The sequence below is a fragment of the Egretta garzetta genome, unplaced genomic scaffold (assembly GCF_000687185.1).
Source record: "Egretta garzetta isolate BGI_Z169 unplaced genomic scaffold, ASM68718v1 scaffold34, whole genome shotgun sequence".
Classification (NCBI taxonomy): domain Eukaryota; kingdom Metazoa; phylum Chordata; class Aves; order Pelecaniformes; family Ardeidae; genus Egretta; species Egretta garzetta.
In genome coordinates this window covers 2,087,984-2,106,337 of record NW_009259586.1, presented here as the reverse complement: position 1 = coordinate 2,106,337, position 18,354 = coordinate 2,087,984, and the positions used below count along the sequence as shown (strand labels likewise).

General features: G+C 40.7%; 1 protein-coding gene across 4 annotated transcripts in view; it reads right to left on the bottom strand.

The window, feature by feature from the left end:
- The window catches only part of OGFOD3 (2-oxoglutarate and iron dependent oxygenase domain containing 3), a 50,740-nt gene extending 32,392 nt beyond the window's left edge, over positions 1-18,348 (bottom strand). For all 4 annotated transcript variants that reach the window (XR_004841856.1, XR_004841857.1, XR_004841858.1 and 1 more), the window contains exons 1-5: positions 17,935-18,348; positions 9,740-9,815; positions 8,758-8,800; positions 2,282-2,346; positions 1,623-1,679 (exon numbers count right to left, since the gene is read on the bottom strand). Coding sequence is in view for 1 of the 4 variants with exons in the window: in XM_035893273.1 (XP_035749166.1) it covers positions 1,623-1,679; positions 2,282-2,346; positions 8,758-8,800; positions 9,740-9,815; positions 17,935-18,295 (602 nt within the window). In the remaining 3 variants the exon portion in view is untranslated. The remainder of the gene's footprint in view (positions 1-1,622; positions 1,680-2,281; positions 2,347-8,757; positions 8,801-9,739; positions 9,816-17,934) is intronic.
- Positions 18,349-18,354: the final 6 nt, after the last annotated feature.

Here is an 18,354-nt window from a genome sequence, read left to right as displayed (position 1 = left end):
TTGCAATCAGTAATACTTAGACATGAATTATCTTTAGTTATTTCTCTCAAGAGTGTATTTTTAAACTGACCTTGGTAGGTAAGTGAAAGTAATGAAGACAAGTGCTCCCAAGAATAGCATAAAATCATTCATTAAGGACATAATGTACTACAGTCCATGTTAAAGCAATAATATGAACAGAAGCATTTAATAATATATTTTGTATTAGATTCATATCCAGCAGACTGAAACATCCCCTATATTGGCATGAAATGCCAATAGAAAATTGATATTGACTAGCAGCTGTCTCATCTTAAAGTGTAAGGATCAGAAATCCATAAAAATTATTGAAAAACTGAGTATTTCTGTTAATGTGAAACAGAAATATTCTTTAGAAAGACACTCCCTCCATACATTCAAGTTATTTCTATAGATTCTTTGATCTTCTACAGGATGGAAGACAAAATGAAGACTATTCTCAAAATATGCCCCACTATCTTGGTGAGGCAGAGACTATATATTTTCTTTATATAGTCAGAGTTCAATAATAATCAAAGCAGCATCTCATTTTTGTGAGCTTGGGGGCAGAAATAAACACATTTCAAAGAAGTTCATAGATGAAGACAACAGTATCTAAAATAGTTGTCAAATAAAAATATTAACTAAGAAAGCTTATTTCAAGACAAACAAAATTACTATACTAATAAAACTAACAAACCTATTTGGTTACTTAATACTACTTTCACCACTAGAGGGAGGTCACATTCCTTCACAAGGGCAAGAAAAAAGGCAAAAAGAGTTAAAATTTCAAGCCAGGTACACTTTAAATTATGAGAAAGCAACTGAAATGCACAATTAAAGATTTATTGTGTCTAGTCAACAAAGAATGCTTGTTCCTAAACTTTGGCCACACACCTTCACAGACACCTGGAACTCGTTATATTTGTTATCTTCGTTAAGTATATGAGCAGGTCTACAGGAAAGCTAAAAGCATCGGATGCCAAAGCTATTACATTATAGTGCTATTTCATATTCTGGCTTCTTAGGGGGAAGTATGCTCTGCTTCTCTAGCCAGAACATTAGTAATTTGAAGTCCTTCCACTTCCTGCTTTATCATTTTTAATGTTTTGCTACATTTCACCCAAAAAAATCCCCAAGTTTCTAATGTAATAATAGCATAGGATTGTCTTTATCATCTAACACATCACCTCCTGGATAACGTGTGAAACAGGAGTTGTAGCTGTGATGTAAAATCCTTTAGGATTAATGTTCCAGCAAATAACCACAGAAGTCAGGTGAAGCAGCTCTCCTTGCTTGCGCATCTGCAGGGCTGGCATCAGCCCCTTATACAGAAAGGGACATGCGTGGTGCTGCTATCATCATGATTACACTGACACCACTGATACTGTCCTGACATTGGCAATGCAGCTAAGTTCAAAGCAGCAGATGTTATTTATCAGGTAGCCACCGAAAGGTCCTTTTACTTATTTTCCTCAAGGCATCTTAATTCTCACAGAGATTACTATTTTGAGCTGCAAATTCAATTGTATGTCTGAGTCCAAAGGACAATCCCCTCCCAACCTGCACTCTACAAAAAGTAGTTATGTTTTGTGGTGCATTCAGCAGTTATTGAAAGTGTTTACTGATATAATGCAAAATCCTCTTCTGTGAAGATGTCTTGAATTTTGTCCCCAAAGTACCTGAAAAATTAAACATCAGTCTAAAAGAAGAGTTGCTGAATCAGACTGAGTAATACCAAGATGTATTCTCACCCCCATCTGTGCTTTACCCACAATCAATAAATGAAAACACAATACAAAAAATTCTGCAAATGCTTTTGAGCTTGATGTTTTGAAAGCATCACTCAAAGATTAAGTGTTAAAAGATTAAAGGATCAAGGTGCAACAACTGATAATGGAATTCCCCAGGCATGAAAAAAAATCCCCTCCCATATCATGAGTTAAGCACACAGATTCAAATTCTTTTTTAAAAGTTCAGGCTACTTGATTTCTTCCACTGCTGATAAACTAGACTATAACTGTGAAAAAAACACTAATATTTACTGGTGCAAGAACAACTCTGAAAATAAAGGTAATGGTAATTTTCAAAGAGCCCAATTCAACAAGAGATGGGTTTTTATGCCACAAAAGATTTTTAACTGGTCACGGAAGCTGTGGTGAATCTAAAACTGCTACCATTTGCCATTACAAACCCCAGCCCACAGAGCTTGAGAAATGTGAAAAGGCACTGAGCACCGAAGGTGTAGGAAAACAAGAGGCAGCAAGCCACAACTCCATTTTACCTGTACAGATTAACAAAATGCTTCCCCAGTGAAAGAGCTCCAGAGTGCAAGTCCAGAATCGATGCCTGAGAAAGGAAACAAAAAAGTAGGAACAAGAGCATGAAAAGGTTTTGTCATTATTTAACTATGACCTTTAATAACTGCCCCAAGTTGGCTTTCACTCTCCACACCCTCCCAAGTAAAAACATCAGTTTCTAGTGTTTGGGTTCACAATACTAATGCTTACTTTACAACTACAAACCTCCCTCAGTTTGCTGAATAGATGCACAAAATATTAAGATACCATGAATAAAGTACAGTACTGCTATTCCCGATATTCAGATCCAGCGTACAGAATTGCCAGAGTCTTCCTCTGTGGGCTAAGGGTAAGACACTGTGTTCCTGGATCCCTTCTTGAAGACATTTCCCTTCCACACAAAGATGACTAATTTTCCAATATTTGTGAAGCGCTCAAATAGCAGCACTAATATTTATCTTGCCCAACATTTGTTATTAAAACTTCTCCTTCACCATGAGTTCCTGTATACGTCTCATATTTAATACAGCCATAAAAGTCTGTTTAAAAGAACAATTATAATTCTAAGGCTTACTAGAGCCAAACTTTCTTTTCCCCATTTCTAAACCACTATAAAAGAAAACCAAAGAGCAAAAAGTTTTTACATATGTAAATTCAATCCATTTCTTCATCCAATTCAAGCCAGACACTTCTGCTGAGCTCCAGACCAAGCTAAAAAGAGCAGTATTCAGATTTGCCAGGACAGAGAGCTCCCCCTCAGGATGCTAAATTATTTCTCTAAATTGAATAAAGTACACTTTTATAAGTCCCTTGCTGTCCACAAAATACATGTTCGTTTTGAATCAGTTAATAAGTATTTAAAAATATGACTTCTTAATAGCAGGGTTTTTTTTATACTGGAAATATCAAGTAGCAACAGTTAATCAACCTGACCAGCACCGAAGTAATGACATCTTTGATATACAATATCTGGGCAAAAGCACTCATCTTGGAATTTGGCATTTCTTGATGCACCACATACCATTCACTTTATTCTAGCAAAATCCAAACCATTATACCACCACTAGGTAAGCTGCCTGGAAAGAACGGTAACTTCCATCTTACCAGCAACAGGAATTTCTGGGCATGGTTGAAACAGTACTGTTTGAAGCCACCTCGTATCTCTACCCAAATGCAGACAGGCTGGTGAATGAGCAAATCACCACTGCACAGATGTGTTAGAGCTGCAATGCCAGGCTAGCAACACAGCTGCACATCCACCTCTAGTCTCAAGGCACTTTTCTCCCTCCTCCTCCGGATCATGTTGGAGCAAGACACCCATGACAATCTCTCAGCAAAAGAAAATGGCTGCAGGCTTAATTGCTCAGAGCTTCAGAGATGAATCAGGGAACTCCACAAAAGTCTCCTTTTAAAAGAGACAGTAACAACCTTCTTTTAATAAACCCAAATAATTTCATTTACCCTTGAACAAAGCTTTAACAATATATCAAGTAACAAGTTATTCATAGCATGAGCTTTTCAGACCTCTCCTTCCCACCGAAGTTCTCAAAAATTCAGAGGACTGTTATGGAAAACAAGTAATCTCACACTCATGCAAGAGCAGCTCTCATAATAAGCTTTATTCAAGCTTCAGAAGCAAAATATTTTCATTTATTGGTTTCTGGTTCTGTACAATAACCTAAGCTACAGCTGGAAAAGTAAAACTGCTCCCATGTAGCTTAAAAAAAAAAGTGGTTGTGATCATGCTAAAGTAGATTACAAGGAGAAGTAGCAGGACGCATCTGAAAAGATTAAATTAATTTTTTTAAAAAATTGCCTTTCAAATACTTCCAACATGCTTTCTAAATGTACACGTTTCTTCTCACTCATCGAGCACCAGATGATTACTGTTGGGAAGATCCAAAATGACCAAATGAATCAATAAAAGACACCCTCCAAGAACTGTACGTATTCATTGCTGAAAAGATAATAGCTACGATATAAAGCCCAGAAAAGCCAGATGAAGAAGACTGAAAAGGGATGTGGAAAAGAAAGAATATTATTCAGGGTTGTTTCAGACAGAGGAAAACAACCAAATGCCAAATATAGACAGGGACTTGATTACACATGAGCACAGAGCTATTTGTTTAACAGCTACCTTGGAAAGAAATTGAAACACATTTATTTTGGCCTCTGCCATTTTAGAACATTAAACATTTTCAGCATCATTTCCCACACTGAGGAGAATACCTTGGTGGAAGCCTGTGTCAACACCATTACTTCAAATTCAGCTATCTGATCAAGGGTCAGCTTGCACTTCAGGCCAGTGTTCCCAGGCTGAAAGCTCTACAAAGTTTATCTAAAGACGGCAGGGACACTGCAAACGCATACCCACACAGCTACTTCCAAGAGACTGTTTAACAGAACTACCCCAATAAGCTGGTTTACAGATCTTCTGTAGAAAGGAAAGTGGACTTCCTTTAAAAAAAAAAAAAAAAAATCAAGCACAAATATATGTTCTTATGGACCTTCAGTGTTGTTAGTCCCACATTCTCCACCCTCTCACTGCTGAAAGGATTGAAAAAGAACATGCAAGTAACCTCCATTTCTCAGCATATGGCAAAAAGGATAATTTCCCCATCTTGCAAAGAAAAGGCCCTGCCTTTGATCCTCACTAAAAGGGATTACCAACTATTAAATATACATTCAGTTCTACATCAATTCCACCTTCTTCCTCCACCCCCTAAAGTTTTAAGTTAGATTTTTAAAGAAAGCAGCAGACACATTGCCCAGGAGAGAAAAAAAAAATGCAAAACTTACTTCTACTTGTCTACAGAGAAGCTGGTAGAGCTCAAAAAACCCCTTCCCCACTCCTGTGGGAACACTCCCACACTCAAGGTGAGAAGAGGGAAGGGCAATGGAGGTTCTACCTGGCCACTGGTTCCTGGGCAGCATCAAACTGGCCACCCCTGCAGGCACGCTTATACAGACTCTCAAAACCTTTAAATACCCTTCCCTACTTGAATCTTGAGAGTAGAGGGGCCAGGGTTACATTCTTAAGGTAACGCCTCTTAAAAGTTACACTGATTAATTATGAAACACAAGTGTAACCTATCTAATCTATAAATCACTCAGCTGGAGTCACGGGTTATTACTGTAGAAATTAAATACAATATTCAGCTACGGTGTCCAGTACAAGTTTACAGTAGATATGAATTGGATACAAGCAGTTCCTTTCCAGTTTCCTAGAATTAAGACCAGATCATCACACCAACACAACACATAAGTACACATAACACATAACAACAACACATAAGTAAAGTGAAAGACACTGCCAAGCATGTCTTTCACTCCTCACAAGTATATGTTTCCTATGTGCTATCAGGAGACTAATAGGAAGGAAGAAAACGCGCAGCCTGTAGTAGATGTATGAGACAGGGCAAGTATTATGTAGAGGCTTTATCTTCTCCCAGGAAAATGCAGAGCTAACAGCATTCTGAGGACTTCAGAGTTTGGTTGGGAGGGCTGAAAGCAGAATAAGGAGGGATATGGTCTGCAGAACCACTGTTCTATGCATGGGTCAGTGCCTCTGCATCAGCAACCCTTGTGTGGTACCACATATAGGTTGTTTGCTTCTCCCAGCAATTAAGAAATTTCATTTTCCCCTGCAAAAGGGAGGTCTAGGCAGCTACTCCTGCCAGTTTTGCTGCACCACAGGAGTGCAGCTGACTGGCTGCACCAAGGGATTTCTTTTCTGGGGCTTCTAAATAAATGCCAATAGATCTGATAGTAAATGAGTCTTTTCATTTACACTAGAGAGATGTTATGACGGCAGCATCTACAAAGACGTGAATGAATGAGTCATGACTAAAGTGGTAACGCAAACAGGGGTAGTGTGCAACAAAATATTAGGTAGGGAAGAAAGGGAAATGTCATTATCTTTATAATGAAGAAAAAAAATAAGCTGAGGCAAACATCAAGAGAATCAACGCAATTCACATTCCGTGAATAAGGAGTAGAGCATAAAACTATTTTACCGAGACAGAGATGTACAACAAGGGAAAGCAGTGTAGTGGTGAAGATGCTTGCTCCTGTTTGGATTCTGTTGAAAATTAGACTAGAAGATTACAATGGCCTCTTCTAGGCTCACTCTGTGTATGTGCATAAATAAAAATAAATCTAGGAAAAATTACAAAGTAAGATAAGAAATAAAGCTCAGCATGACAACTGGGGCATGACTCCTGGGAGATTTCAATAATTCAGATGTTTGCCAGGACTTTGTCAACACAAAGGGACAGAAAGGGAAACAAGGTTTTGTGCTATACTTCAGTCCTCCAAGGAAGCAGAAAGCAAAGGGAGAGAACTGACAGTCACAGACCACAAGTTTAGGTCTTTTAAATTAAGTTATATCCAGACACACAGACACAAATCCACTTCTGTGAATTCAGAATACAAGAAGCCTGGCAGGCACACACACAAAAAAAATATCAGTCATGCTGCTTAAAAAGGGAGTTAAGAAAATCAGAGAGAATGAAAATGCAGTCTGCATCCCACTAGAAATATGGAGAAGTTTTATTTGGAATAATGGAGAGACCAAAGTGGCCAAAGAAAGAATTGAACAGAAACAAGGAGTTATTTAAGGAATTTGTAAGAAAAAAAAAAAAAATCAGTCTTAGAACAAACATAATTGGACAGAATTATCCAAACACTCTAAAGCCTAAGAAATTTAAAGCAACAAGCCAGACCTAATCCAACAAGCTTGAAGCTTGAGAGGCATACAGGCTAGATGAAGTAAGACTAAACATTCTGTATGCTTGTAGATAAGAGATTTGAAAAGATGATAAAAGGCTCAAATGAAGAATGACAGTTTCATCTATACATCATCAGCACACATCCTGTCAGTATTTAATGATATCTGGGAGCCAAGATAGCACTATTGGGAAAAAATTCACCCTGTGATATGGGGAATACAAGCATGCACAGAGGAGAAAGAGGTATAAAAGAAAGTAGGCAAAGAGACTGTATTTAAAGGCTTCTCCTAAACATGATCTCCCAGGAACAGAGCGGTCAGCTCTTGCTTCTAGCATCTTTCAGTGTTTATACACTATTTTGGAGAAGGCCTCAATGCAGTACTACACAACTTTCTTCTTGCACCTTTCCCTAAGGAGTAACAGCATGCAATAGCTTTCTCACATTTACAGCCTATGAGAAATGTGAGAAGGCTTGGATCAGAGCCCAGAATTCTCAATGGACAACAGATTTCTTAACAGACTTATCATATTGCAGCAGTAGAATCTTCTTTTCCCCCCCATATCCCTCCCCTGTAAAATAAAACCACAGTGATGCTTCCAAAATCACGTAGATTATAGATTTATATTTGTCTGATAGTCTGACTTGTTGTCCAACTAAGCCAGCTCAGGACCCCTGCCCAGCCCCAGGCAGCATTCACCTCCCCTCATGTCTCTTCCAAGCTTTCTCCATCTCAGTTTCCCCAGTTCCCTGACCCTCAGCTAGACATTAGCTTTCTGTGGTCCAAATCCATGAAGCTGTGTTATACACTGCCCTTCTAATCCCTCCTTGTGGAAGTCTAATGAAAAATCACATGTAGGTGCCAAAAGAACAGGATAGGAAACCCACTTGACAGCACTAATGGCGGGAGTTAAGGCATAGGTCCCAAAAGGCAGAGCCATCTAGGGGAAGTCGCAAATTATGCAACCACGGAACAAAAAAAAAAAATCCAAGAGATCCCGACAGAACTGAACAGAGAATGTTAAATCTTTTAAATATATTGTTTCAGATGGGCAGCACTGCTTAAGTTTCTCGGGTTATATTTTTTGTAGGTCTTTCAGCAATTACAAGGATGATAAAGTCTTATTTTTTCATGTAAACCTTTCTCCTTTTCTGCTAATACACGCCTTAATTCAGCAGAAGCCTAAAGAAGTGGTTGCGTTTACAAGTACTCAAGAAACAGTTTCTGTTCATACACAAAAACATCCTGAAAACAAAGATAGGAGGAATGAAATTAAGATAAACATGCTTGTTAAAGAGAAACGGGTTTGCTTTCATTATTAAAGGTCAAAGAGTATTAGTCAAAGGTCTACTTAAGACATTACATGGTATTTTTGTCACTACACAAACCCCAATCTTTATGTGATGCTGTGAACAACTGTAATTTAGTTTCAGAAGCCAAAGTTGTGCAGTTCTATAGTAACTGTTCCCAGATGGAGAAGACAAAATCAGTTTGAGAGGCACTAGAAATAACTAGTCAGAATAATAGGAAATATGTCAACTGTATTGTAGAAGTCACATATTATATTGCTAGCAGAAGTATTAATGGGAGATAAAGTAACTTTCCTTCCATTCAGACTTGGAAAAGATTTGTTTGGAAAAAACCCTCTTATCTCCTCTCACCCCGAAAATGCATTTATAATCTTGCCTTGGCAGTAAAAGAATGTAAAAAAAGTAACAGGACACTGCTCACCCCTCCATCAGATCCTCCCAAGGACAGTCCCCTCTCTGCTATTCTGCAGGCAAAACAATAACCTCAGATGAGAACTGAAGTCTGATTACTTTGTCCTTTAATGTCATTATTTACAACATTAACTCTTCACTAAGAATTATTTGATGCATCAGATATAACCCAATTGAGTTGGCAAGAGAAGCTGCCGTTTAGTTGAAAATCTCGCAGCCTGTCATGAAAATAAGTATCTAAGTTGCAGAACATTTCCAAGCTTGTAGCCCCCTTCCATAAATCCCCAAAACACCTCCAAAAACATTGTCTTTCAAATACATTTTGGCCAAGTAAGATTAAACATAAAAACCCACAGATCTTTATTCTTCAGGACAGTACAAATAAACACGTACAATGCTGTATCAAAATCAGGAGCCCAACTGAATTTGAAATCACAGAGTGGCTGGCCTGACTAGTGACCAAAGCACTTACATGAGCTGCGTATCGCTCCAAGCATTACATTGATATTCCCCACTTCCGTGACTATCAAGTGCAAATGAAACTCAAAGCGGCTGATAACTTCAAGTGCGTAATTTGAGAGTGTCCCCTACTATTTGATTAAAAGTTACCTCTTAGTGTTCATGGAGGACAACAGGGTCAGCAATAGCTCATAATTACCCAGAGACTCAGCTGAAAGGAGGCCTATGTTGTTTTGTTCTCTTTTTAAAGGCCAAATGGAACAGAAGGCCAAGTGAAAAATCCTTTAAAACTTATTTAATTTTCCTTTTTTCTCTACCACGTTCATGCCCCACAGAGCTAGGCAGACTCTGCATGAGAGAGAACTGCCTCAACTACAGCAAAAATGGAAAATGGCTTTAAAAAAAAATATTAATGTTTTAACCAGTTTAACCCATCCTCCTTCAGCTAAAGAGCTTTGTACTACACCTTACTTTAATGACAGTGTCCCAGTGTTTAAGCGCTCGTAAAAGTTAAGAGCTAAAAGAAAAATTACCTACGGATTCTTTCAGCTTCTTCCCTTGTGATTACTGCATCGGTTACACCTCTTCCACACTTTCTAGGAGTGCACCCTGGAACACAAAGAAGAGAACAAAGAAAATATCATCTTTTAAACAAGGCTCAAAACAAATCTCTATTAATATCCTCCTACTCCCCTTTCAGATTCACAATATTCAGAAAGGATATTGGCAACCTCAGAATATTTTAGATCACTTAAACTACAAGCAAGTTGCATGTCCCTTTTGATGTGTTTTGCACTGCAATCAGAAAGAAGACAAGCCAGCCAATGTCACTGTGGCTTCTGCACAGATTGAAGTCCCCAGGACTCATCTAAGCTACATCACTTTCCCTGCTATGGCTGGTTGGTGTAATTCAGGGGAATTAGACCAACTAAACTGACAAGTTATTTTCTGCTACATCCCTAACACAATTCAACAGAATGGAGGCGATCTAAAAGGAATGAATCTCAACACCTGGAGTAGCACAGCCACTGGAGATGCGGCTGTCACACATGACCCAGAGCCTCCAGTGCTTAGGTTAAGCAAAATGCACAGCAATACTGTGCCTTCAAAAACAAACTACTTTTCCTGTTGATCTGAAGATAATTCTTAGAAACCTTAGGTTGTTTGTTAGCAGTCTTCACAAGTTTGTTACAAACTTTGGGATTAAATCTGACTTACTGATGTTCCTTTGCACGTCTGCTGCTTCAAGCTAGAGAAGACATCCTTTGTTTAGTAAGGCAGTATCAGACACATTTGTATCTCAATGTACATCTAGCAAGACAGACGGATCCAGTGATTCTTCCCCTTCTTCCCAAGTGCAGTAGTGAAAACAAAAGTTCCTGTTTATATAACTGGTCTCTGAAAGGAAGATGATCTTAGATGAAATCATCTTACCCACTCTATTCTAGCCTTCGGACAAGCAGGGCAAGAACTGGAAAGCTCAGTAGTGCCACATGGATCCTCCCATCTCAAGCTGACAGTTCCAAAGTCAGCCAAGACCTCTAGCAACTAAACCCCCTTAATATCACAGGTCCATATACAAAACATTTTCTATTACAGTCCAAGTGAATCTTCAACTCAGACAAAGGTCCAGCACACACCACTCTTCGGTACAATACATAACATGAAAAGATTTCTGTCCCAAACCCAAACACTCTCAACAGGATAAAGAACCTCAATTGCCCTGGAGAAAAAAAAGCGCAGAAGACAAGACATACTTGGATGCAGACTGCAGTGGACATTAACACCAGAGCACCACCACGCTAATAAGAGAAGAGAGAGAATGCCACTCAGATGGACAAAAGAAAAACTGAAAAAATTGGTTAGAACACAAACAGTTCAAGCCATGAAGATGATACTACTAACCACAAGGGTTCCTGAATAAGTATAGGATCTTTATGTAGTATCAATACATGCTAGTTCATGTATTAACACAAAGAACTGAATGTAAAATGTCTCAGTATTCAATCCTAAATCATGTGGGTTTTTTTAACAGAAATTCCTGCAGTCAGGCACTAAGAACCATTGTATCTGTCCACTGGAAAAGCAATGGTAACGTAAAAAAGCAGTGAATTTGAGTGTTCCAACCATACTGCCACATTTCCGATTTGCTCAGTTTTGCTCCCCCTCAAACACACGAGTCAAAAGGAAGCAAACATTCTGTATGAGGTGTCTATACAAATACACCTTGAAGGGCAGCTTTTTATATGAGACTTTGCGCAAAAGTGTCTTGAAGCACACAGCTTGGACAGATGATAAAAAAGGCTCTAAAATTCATGGCTAAGAAATCTAACCATTTTAAAAGCTCATGGAAAAAAAAGTCAGCAGTTAAAAGCTCCAGGTAAAGAATATATGAAAGTTCTCATGAAATAAGAAGTCTGGTCCCCAACAGTCTTCAGACAAGAAGAAGAAACAAGATCAATTCTGAGCCACCAGAGACTGTGGGATGTCACCCTTGGCACTTTACTGGGGAAGATCCACATATAGATGTAAAGCCACAGAAAAGTTGGGATGATTGTATTTTCTGACATCTGCCAATACACTTGCTGTTGCTGAACTGAGCTCCTCTTCAAGGATTATTTGCTCATCAGAACACAAGGCGGCAGGGGGGGACTCCTGGAAATAAATCAATCAATTCACCCAAGCAAGTCAAAAGCATCAGTCTACTCTGATCAAAAGCAATTAATGATGACAATGGCCATGGACTGACAGGATGAACAATTTTGCCACAGCACAGTTGCTTTGTAGGAATTTCCCCTCCATCTTACCAGATATGTCCTGATACAGCCCTCTAATTACACCAGCGTTTCAAGAAGAGAAAAGCAATGAGAAAGACACATGTGGGTGAATAGGCTGAGTACTGACAACAACAACATAACAAATTATATATACTTCTCCCTTGTATGAACTATGTTTAAATTGAAGTCAAAAGCACCCACAGCAAGAGACTAAACACAGATCAAGGTCAGGAAACCACCTGGATTACAACACCCAGATAATTCATTGCTTTTCCTGACTACCCAGCAACAATTCACCGAAGTCTGCTCCAGACTCAGATTCCAGGAAGCGCACACTAAGTTATTTGAAGATGACCTAGGAAACCAGGAGCCTAAAATCACGCTAGAGATTACATTCTTAAGCATCCATTTATCAGTGCTAGCACAGAACCCAATAGTGTGACAAGAATGAACCAGAACCACTACTCCTCCAGATCACTTTTCTCCTCTTGACCCTGTGACCTAAAGAAATGAGCAGAATCAAAGCATACCATTCATCAGAAACCATAGTGACTTGATATAAAAAAAGCACCATAAAAATTAAAAATGGTGGCAGCAACCCAGAGGTGCTTTGCATATTAAAGAACAACACTTTGCAATGCAGTACCAGCCCCAAAGGTAGAGAATTCAAACTAACAAAACCCCACAAGGGTGGAAAGTTGTTCTAAGTTACAAATTTGGGACAGAAGGGCATGGAGAGGAAGGGGGCTTCTGTGTCGTGTTTCAGACACATTGTAAAATCCCCTCTGCAATCAGGAACCTTAGGCACAGTTTTTGTGGAAGTTTTTGCATTTTTCTATCTCAATTCCAGGAACCAAGAATCTGCAAGTTAAACACTGCAGAGCTTGCAATAAAAATGCAAGCATTGGAAACGCTATATTCTTTTGGAGCATTTGACCCAGCCCTTCTGAAAAGCAACAAGTAGTAGCCAGCAAACACTGCAAACTATTTCTTGTCTGCTCTAACAAAAACATACACATTTTGTGTTGCTGTTCTTTAAAGGCTCCATCACAGATTCAGCAGTGGCAGATTAAAATCAGTTACTCACTTGTGAATGCCAGGCTGAAGAGCATCTCAGAAGCCAATTGAGAAGGATGAGACATCTCTGCCTCCAGGCTAGCAAACACTCACCCAAAGAGCAAGACAGATGGCTGAGGCAACAGCACCCAAATTTAAACTCAGATGCATGTAAAAAAAAAAAAAACAAAACCAGAAAAAAAAAACAGCCAGAGGAACCAATTTGGGTTCCCGGAATTGGAAAAAACAACCTTACCAAACATTTCATTAGTAACTAAGATCCACGCAAAGATTTGCGGAACAATAATCATCAACCACAAATCACATAACGTATACTCCACACTGTACCCACCGTTGTGCTGGGTGTAAAAGATGTCAAAAATGTTACAAAGCACAAGTTTGGATATCAGCAGTACACTTTTTTTCTAGTCGACTGAGGCAACAGGCTGACAGAAGAATGAGATTTTCAGGAGTTCAGAGAAAGCTGAACACAGAAGAACAAGGAAGCTCTCTGTTAATAGAGACAAGAAAAGGGGAATGACTTTCCTTCTGCCATTGAGAAGGTCTCTAATGCTTGAAAGGCAAAGAAAATTGTCATAGAGATAAGGGAAAGCTGATGTTCAAGGAGAGAAGGTAGGAAAGAGTAAATTTAAAGGAGAATTTCAATACTCCAGGACAAACCTTTCTAAGTAGTTTTCTTTGTACAACATTCTGCAAAAAGGACACTAGCAAAAACTTTTGATTTCAGAAGAGATTTGTGTTCTCTATGTCCAGCTGCAAGCCGCAGCATAGATCTCACCCTTTTGGAAAGGTTGGTACAGGATAGTCCAGATTTGGCAAAACTCCAGTGTTACCTCAGACAATTGTTACATGTTTAGGGTCTCTGACGAAGAGCCGGCAAAGACACTACTGGAAGGAAGCAGGAGGTGTTCTGAAGGCAACAGCAGAAGCTTTTCCAAACTGAAAAGAAAAACAAGAAAGAGTCCAGCATAAAGTCAGTCAGGTAACAACTGTAAGGCACAAACTCTGGATGAATGCTAAGGAAAAATCACAACTGTTTGTTTGAAAACAATTTTAGCATTAAGAAATGTGTCATCTTTGTCTTGGAGACATAGAAGCACTGCAGTGTTAAAAGCGTGCTTGGCAAATCTGCACTCAGGAGAAATCCAGTTTAGTGCCCAGTAGCTTCCACAAATTTGTGCTTAGTAGACACAAAATCATTCACTTATCCAGTAAGGCTCTCTGCTTTGGATCCAAGAGGTTTTTCAATCAAGGTGAAGGGGAAGCATACCAAAGCATGCAAAAACACAAGTACTCCCTATGGTCCCTGTTCCTTTAAAGAATGTAACACAGGGGTCCAAGTGCCTAAACTGCAGCTTTATCTTCTATTTAAAGTGGTGCTTGTCCAAGCACCATAAGCTGCTCAAACCGGGCTGATTCACGCAAGGGATAAAAGCCCCATCGTGATGCTCCCCTAATGCAATCCATCTCAAAGCAGGACAAGAGGAGGCAAAGATTTATTGGATGCCTCCCCCATAGCCACACCAGCAGTCTGGGTGCTAGACCTTTTCCTCTGCTGCTCACAGACTTCTCTGCTTTCCACATCCACTGATCTAGTCTCTGGAAACGCAGCTTAAAGCTGTCTCCTGGGCAGTGATCATGGATGCTTTGTACACAGACACAGTATCTCAACACACATAAAAGACTACGCAGGAGTTTCATCAGACACACTAGTAGCCACAGCAGTTTTAAGTAGTTAACCATGTCTCAAGACAGCAGAAATAGCCAAGGTCTGGTCACAGGGTTCAGAACACAGAGGAGACTGTGCTAACAGAACACCCTATCTTCTGCAAATATAATAAGTTAAGTGCTTGGCCTTTGAAAAATAACACATTTTATTTCTGTGCGAAACAGGTATACTGGCAGGCAGCGCAATGGAAATAAAACCACTGCTCTGTGACACCAACTACCATATAATTTGAAGCAAAATAGAAGCTCAGTTGCACTAGTTCAGTTTGAAGCAGGGACAGGTGCATAAATAAAAAGCACATCTTAGCTGTGGAAACTTTACAGCTGAGCATCAGACACCGAGTGATGATAGGAATGTGCTCCTTCTGACACAGAGCCAGCAGCTGTGAATGCCAAGCCAGAGTGAAGACTGAGAATGAAAAGCTATTGAGTGATAAAGATTTCCAACAAAGTGACTAAAGCTCCGGAGCTGAATCCAGTTTGGCAGAGAACTGTAATCCGCATTTACCGCCTCACTAAGCTATCAGTAACGTACACACTGAGCTTTGACAGGACAGCAAGGCTCAGCAGCTCACCACCACCCTCTTGCGGGCACTGAGCAGGAGACAAGAGTTCAAAAAGAGGAGCAAAGTTCATTATCACAGCATGGCTTCAATTAACCACTTAACAAAATTGACATTCACACATTTCTAATACCACTGATCTGTTTCTGAAAACATTAAACAGGGGAAGGGGAACACACGTAAAAATATCTGCTAAAACCCAAAATCACAGAATGGCAAGGGTTGGAAGGGACCTCGGAAGACCATGCAGTCCAACCCTCCTGCTAAAACAGGTTCACCTAGAGCAGATTGCACAGAACATCATCCAGGTGGGCTTTGAATATCTCCAGAGAAGGAGACTCCACAACCTCCCTGGGCAGCCTGTTCCAGTGCTCTGTCAAAGTCAATCACATAAGTTAAGAAGCAGCAGCAAGTAAACAACTAATTAGAAAGTCGGAATACACACTCACGCAAGATGGACTCCCCTTTGGTCCTCCTGGGTTGACATCAGCCACATCAACCATTCTCCTACAAAGCCGAGAGAGGTCACACTTCACCCTGCAGTGAGCATTCGTGGAGCTTGCTCCCCATGACATCACAAGAATAGAGAACTCGTTCATCCCTCTTCCTGGGCAGAGATATCCTTGAAGTTCCTGCCTTCCTTATGATGGAAAGAATAACTGATGGGGTTGCCAAGACCACATCAGAAAATTCCCCTTTCAAACCAGGGAAGGGAAAATAAGGTTTTGTTGGTTTGAGGAGTTTCTTTTGATAAGCAAATGCCCCTAGTAGCAGAATGCAGAAAGTTTTAGCCTTAGTTCAGTCATAACTACCACATCTGTGGCAACACTGGCTGCAGAGTTTTCTCTGGCCTTGCAATGCAAATAAAGCCAGAAGCAGTTTCTCCTTGTAGTAACTACGACAAGTTAAAACAGAGAATATGTTTTCATGTGCTCAGTCAAAAAAATCTCCCTACTCAGGAAGTTCTCTTGCCTAACAGCAGTTTTCTTGCCCTCAGTAACATTTGGGATGAATCCTTCAAAACCCTATCAAACAAGATACTGCAACAGCAGCACTGAGGAAAAACTGTCTGACCACAGATTACACAAACTTTTGGTTTATGTTACAAGCCTTTTGACCACCATCCACCTGAAGAGGGCAGGGGAAATTACCTCCGCATCTTTGGGGCACCACATCCAGGCTGCAGTTTAACAAACACTTTCTACCAGAACTGGCACTGGAAGAAAGTTAGAAATTATAGAATCATAGAACAGCCCAGGCTGGAAGGGACCTCAAGAGATCACCTGGTCCAACCTTTCATGGGAAAGGGAGCTTATATGAGATTATCCAACACCCCCCTCCAAGCACATCTTGAAAACCTTGTCATAGGGGCTCTACTGGCATCCCTTGGGAGGTTGTTCCAGTGACTGACTGTTCTCTGGGTATAAAGTTTCTTTCTTGTATCAAGACAAAACTTTGCTCAGTGCAACTTGTACCCATTGCCCCTTGCCTTCTCCATGTGGCTCCTTGTGTAGGGAGAGCCTCCATCCTCTTTGTAGCTGCCCTTTAAGTACTGGAATACTGTGATGTGGTGCCCCCCGAGACCTCTCCAAAAGAGACTAAACTCTTTCAGTCTTTCCTCACAGGAACCCTCCAGGGTTCTCCAGCCCTTTGATCACTTTGTTCTTCCTCAGCTCCAAGCAGCTGCTTCCAGCCTCCACACTGCCTCCAGCTTTGTGTCAGCAAGTGTTTTGTCAGTCACATAAAAAACCGAATGAGAAAACTGATTTGGCTAAAAACCAACTCAGAATTACTTTTTTTTTAGACACAATAGATTATCAGTCAACACACAGCTAAACATACAGGTAGGCTGACAAAAAGCCAGAGCAGAGCTGGTCTCTGGCAGCAGTACCAGCTCGAAATGTTCATCAAGACACGCTTCGCATATCTGGAAAGGAACATCAGCATAGCTTGTCCATGCAAACTGCAATTTTCTCACTGCTCTTCATCAGAGATTAAAGTATTCCATTTCCCTAAACGATCCAACATCAATGCTCCAAAGAAATAAGTGCCAGAGGAAAAATATCAATTTGACAGAAAACAGGCTCAGCTGAAAGACATAAAGACAGAGAAGTGCTTTGCAGGCAGCATCAAAAGCTGCCTGCACACACACATCTCAAAACAGGTGTTATCAGAAGTTGGCATTTGTGCCTTTACCACATGTTAGCAGCACAGAGAATATCCTAAATCAGTTCCATTCCATATCTTGTATAATATTTACCAGTAACAAACAGGAGTCAGAGTATCAAAAAACAGTAGAAACAGATTTAGCAAAAGGTTTATTTCACACAGGCTAAGCAAAGCAGTTTCAGAAGAGAATTACGTAGGAATGACAGGAAAACCTCTCAGAGGCAACAACTTCTGGGCTGACCCTAGAGGCATGAACATTTGGGCATTTAAGCAATACACCCAGTGACCAGGTGTTTGCTAGAAACACTGGAGCTCTGCAGCACACGTCTGGCTTTACAGACCTGGGCAGCAGTCAGCCTGTTACAGTCTGCTGAGGACTGCTTCATCCCACTCCAGACAATCCTATCCAAATACCTTCAAATCTTTTGTGGCTGTCATAGTCCTCAGAGCAGGGGATCTCGATGAACTTGTCCCGCAGGCTCTCACCGCGATGAGCCAGCACCTCTGTGACCCCATCCTCGGCGCTCAGGTAGCTCCAGCTCAGGAAGCCACCGACGGCAGCAGAGGAGAGGAGGAGCGCTGCCTTCAGCCACCGCCGCCGCGACTCTTGCTGGCCTCTGCTCTTCCTGGCACTGAGGAGGGAGCACAGCCACAGCCCCACGTAAGGGGAGGACAGGGCCCGAGCCGCTTCGGCCGCCACCCCGCCCGACACCGGGGAGACCCGGTCGAGGGCCAGGGCCGGCACCCCTCCTTTGGAGGGCACACCCACGTTCATTAACACGCCATTTCCACCCCTCCTTCACGCCCGGAGGCCACAGGCCGCCTTTCCGACAG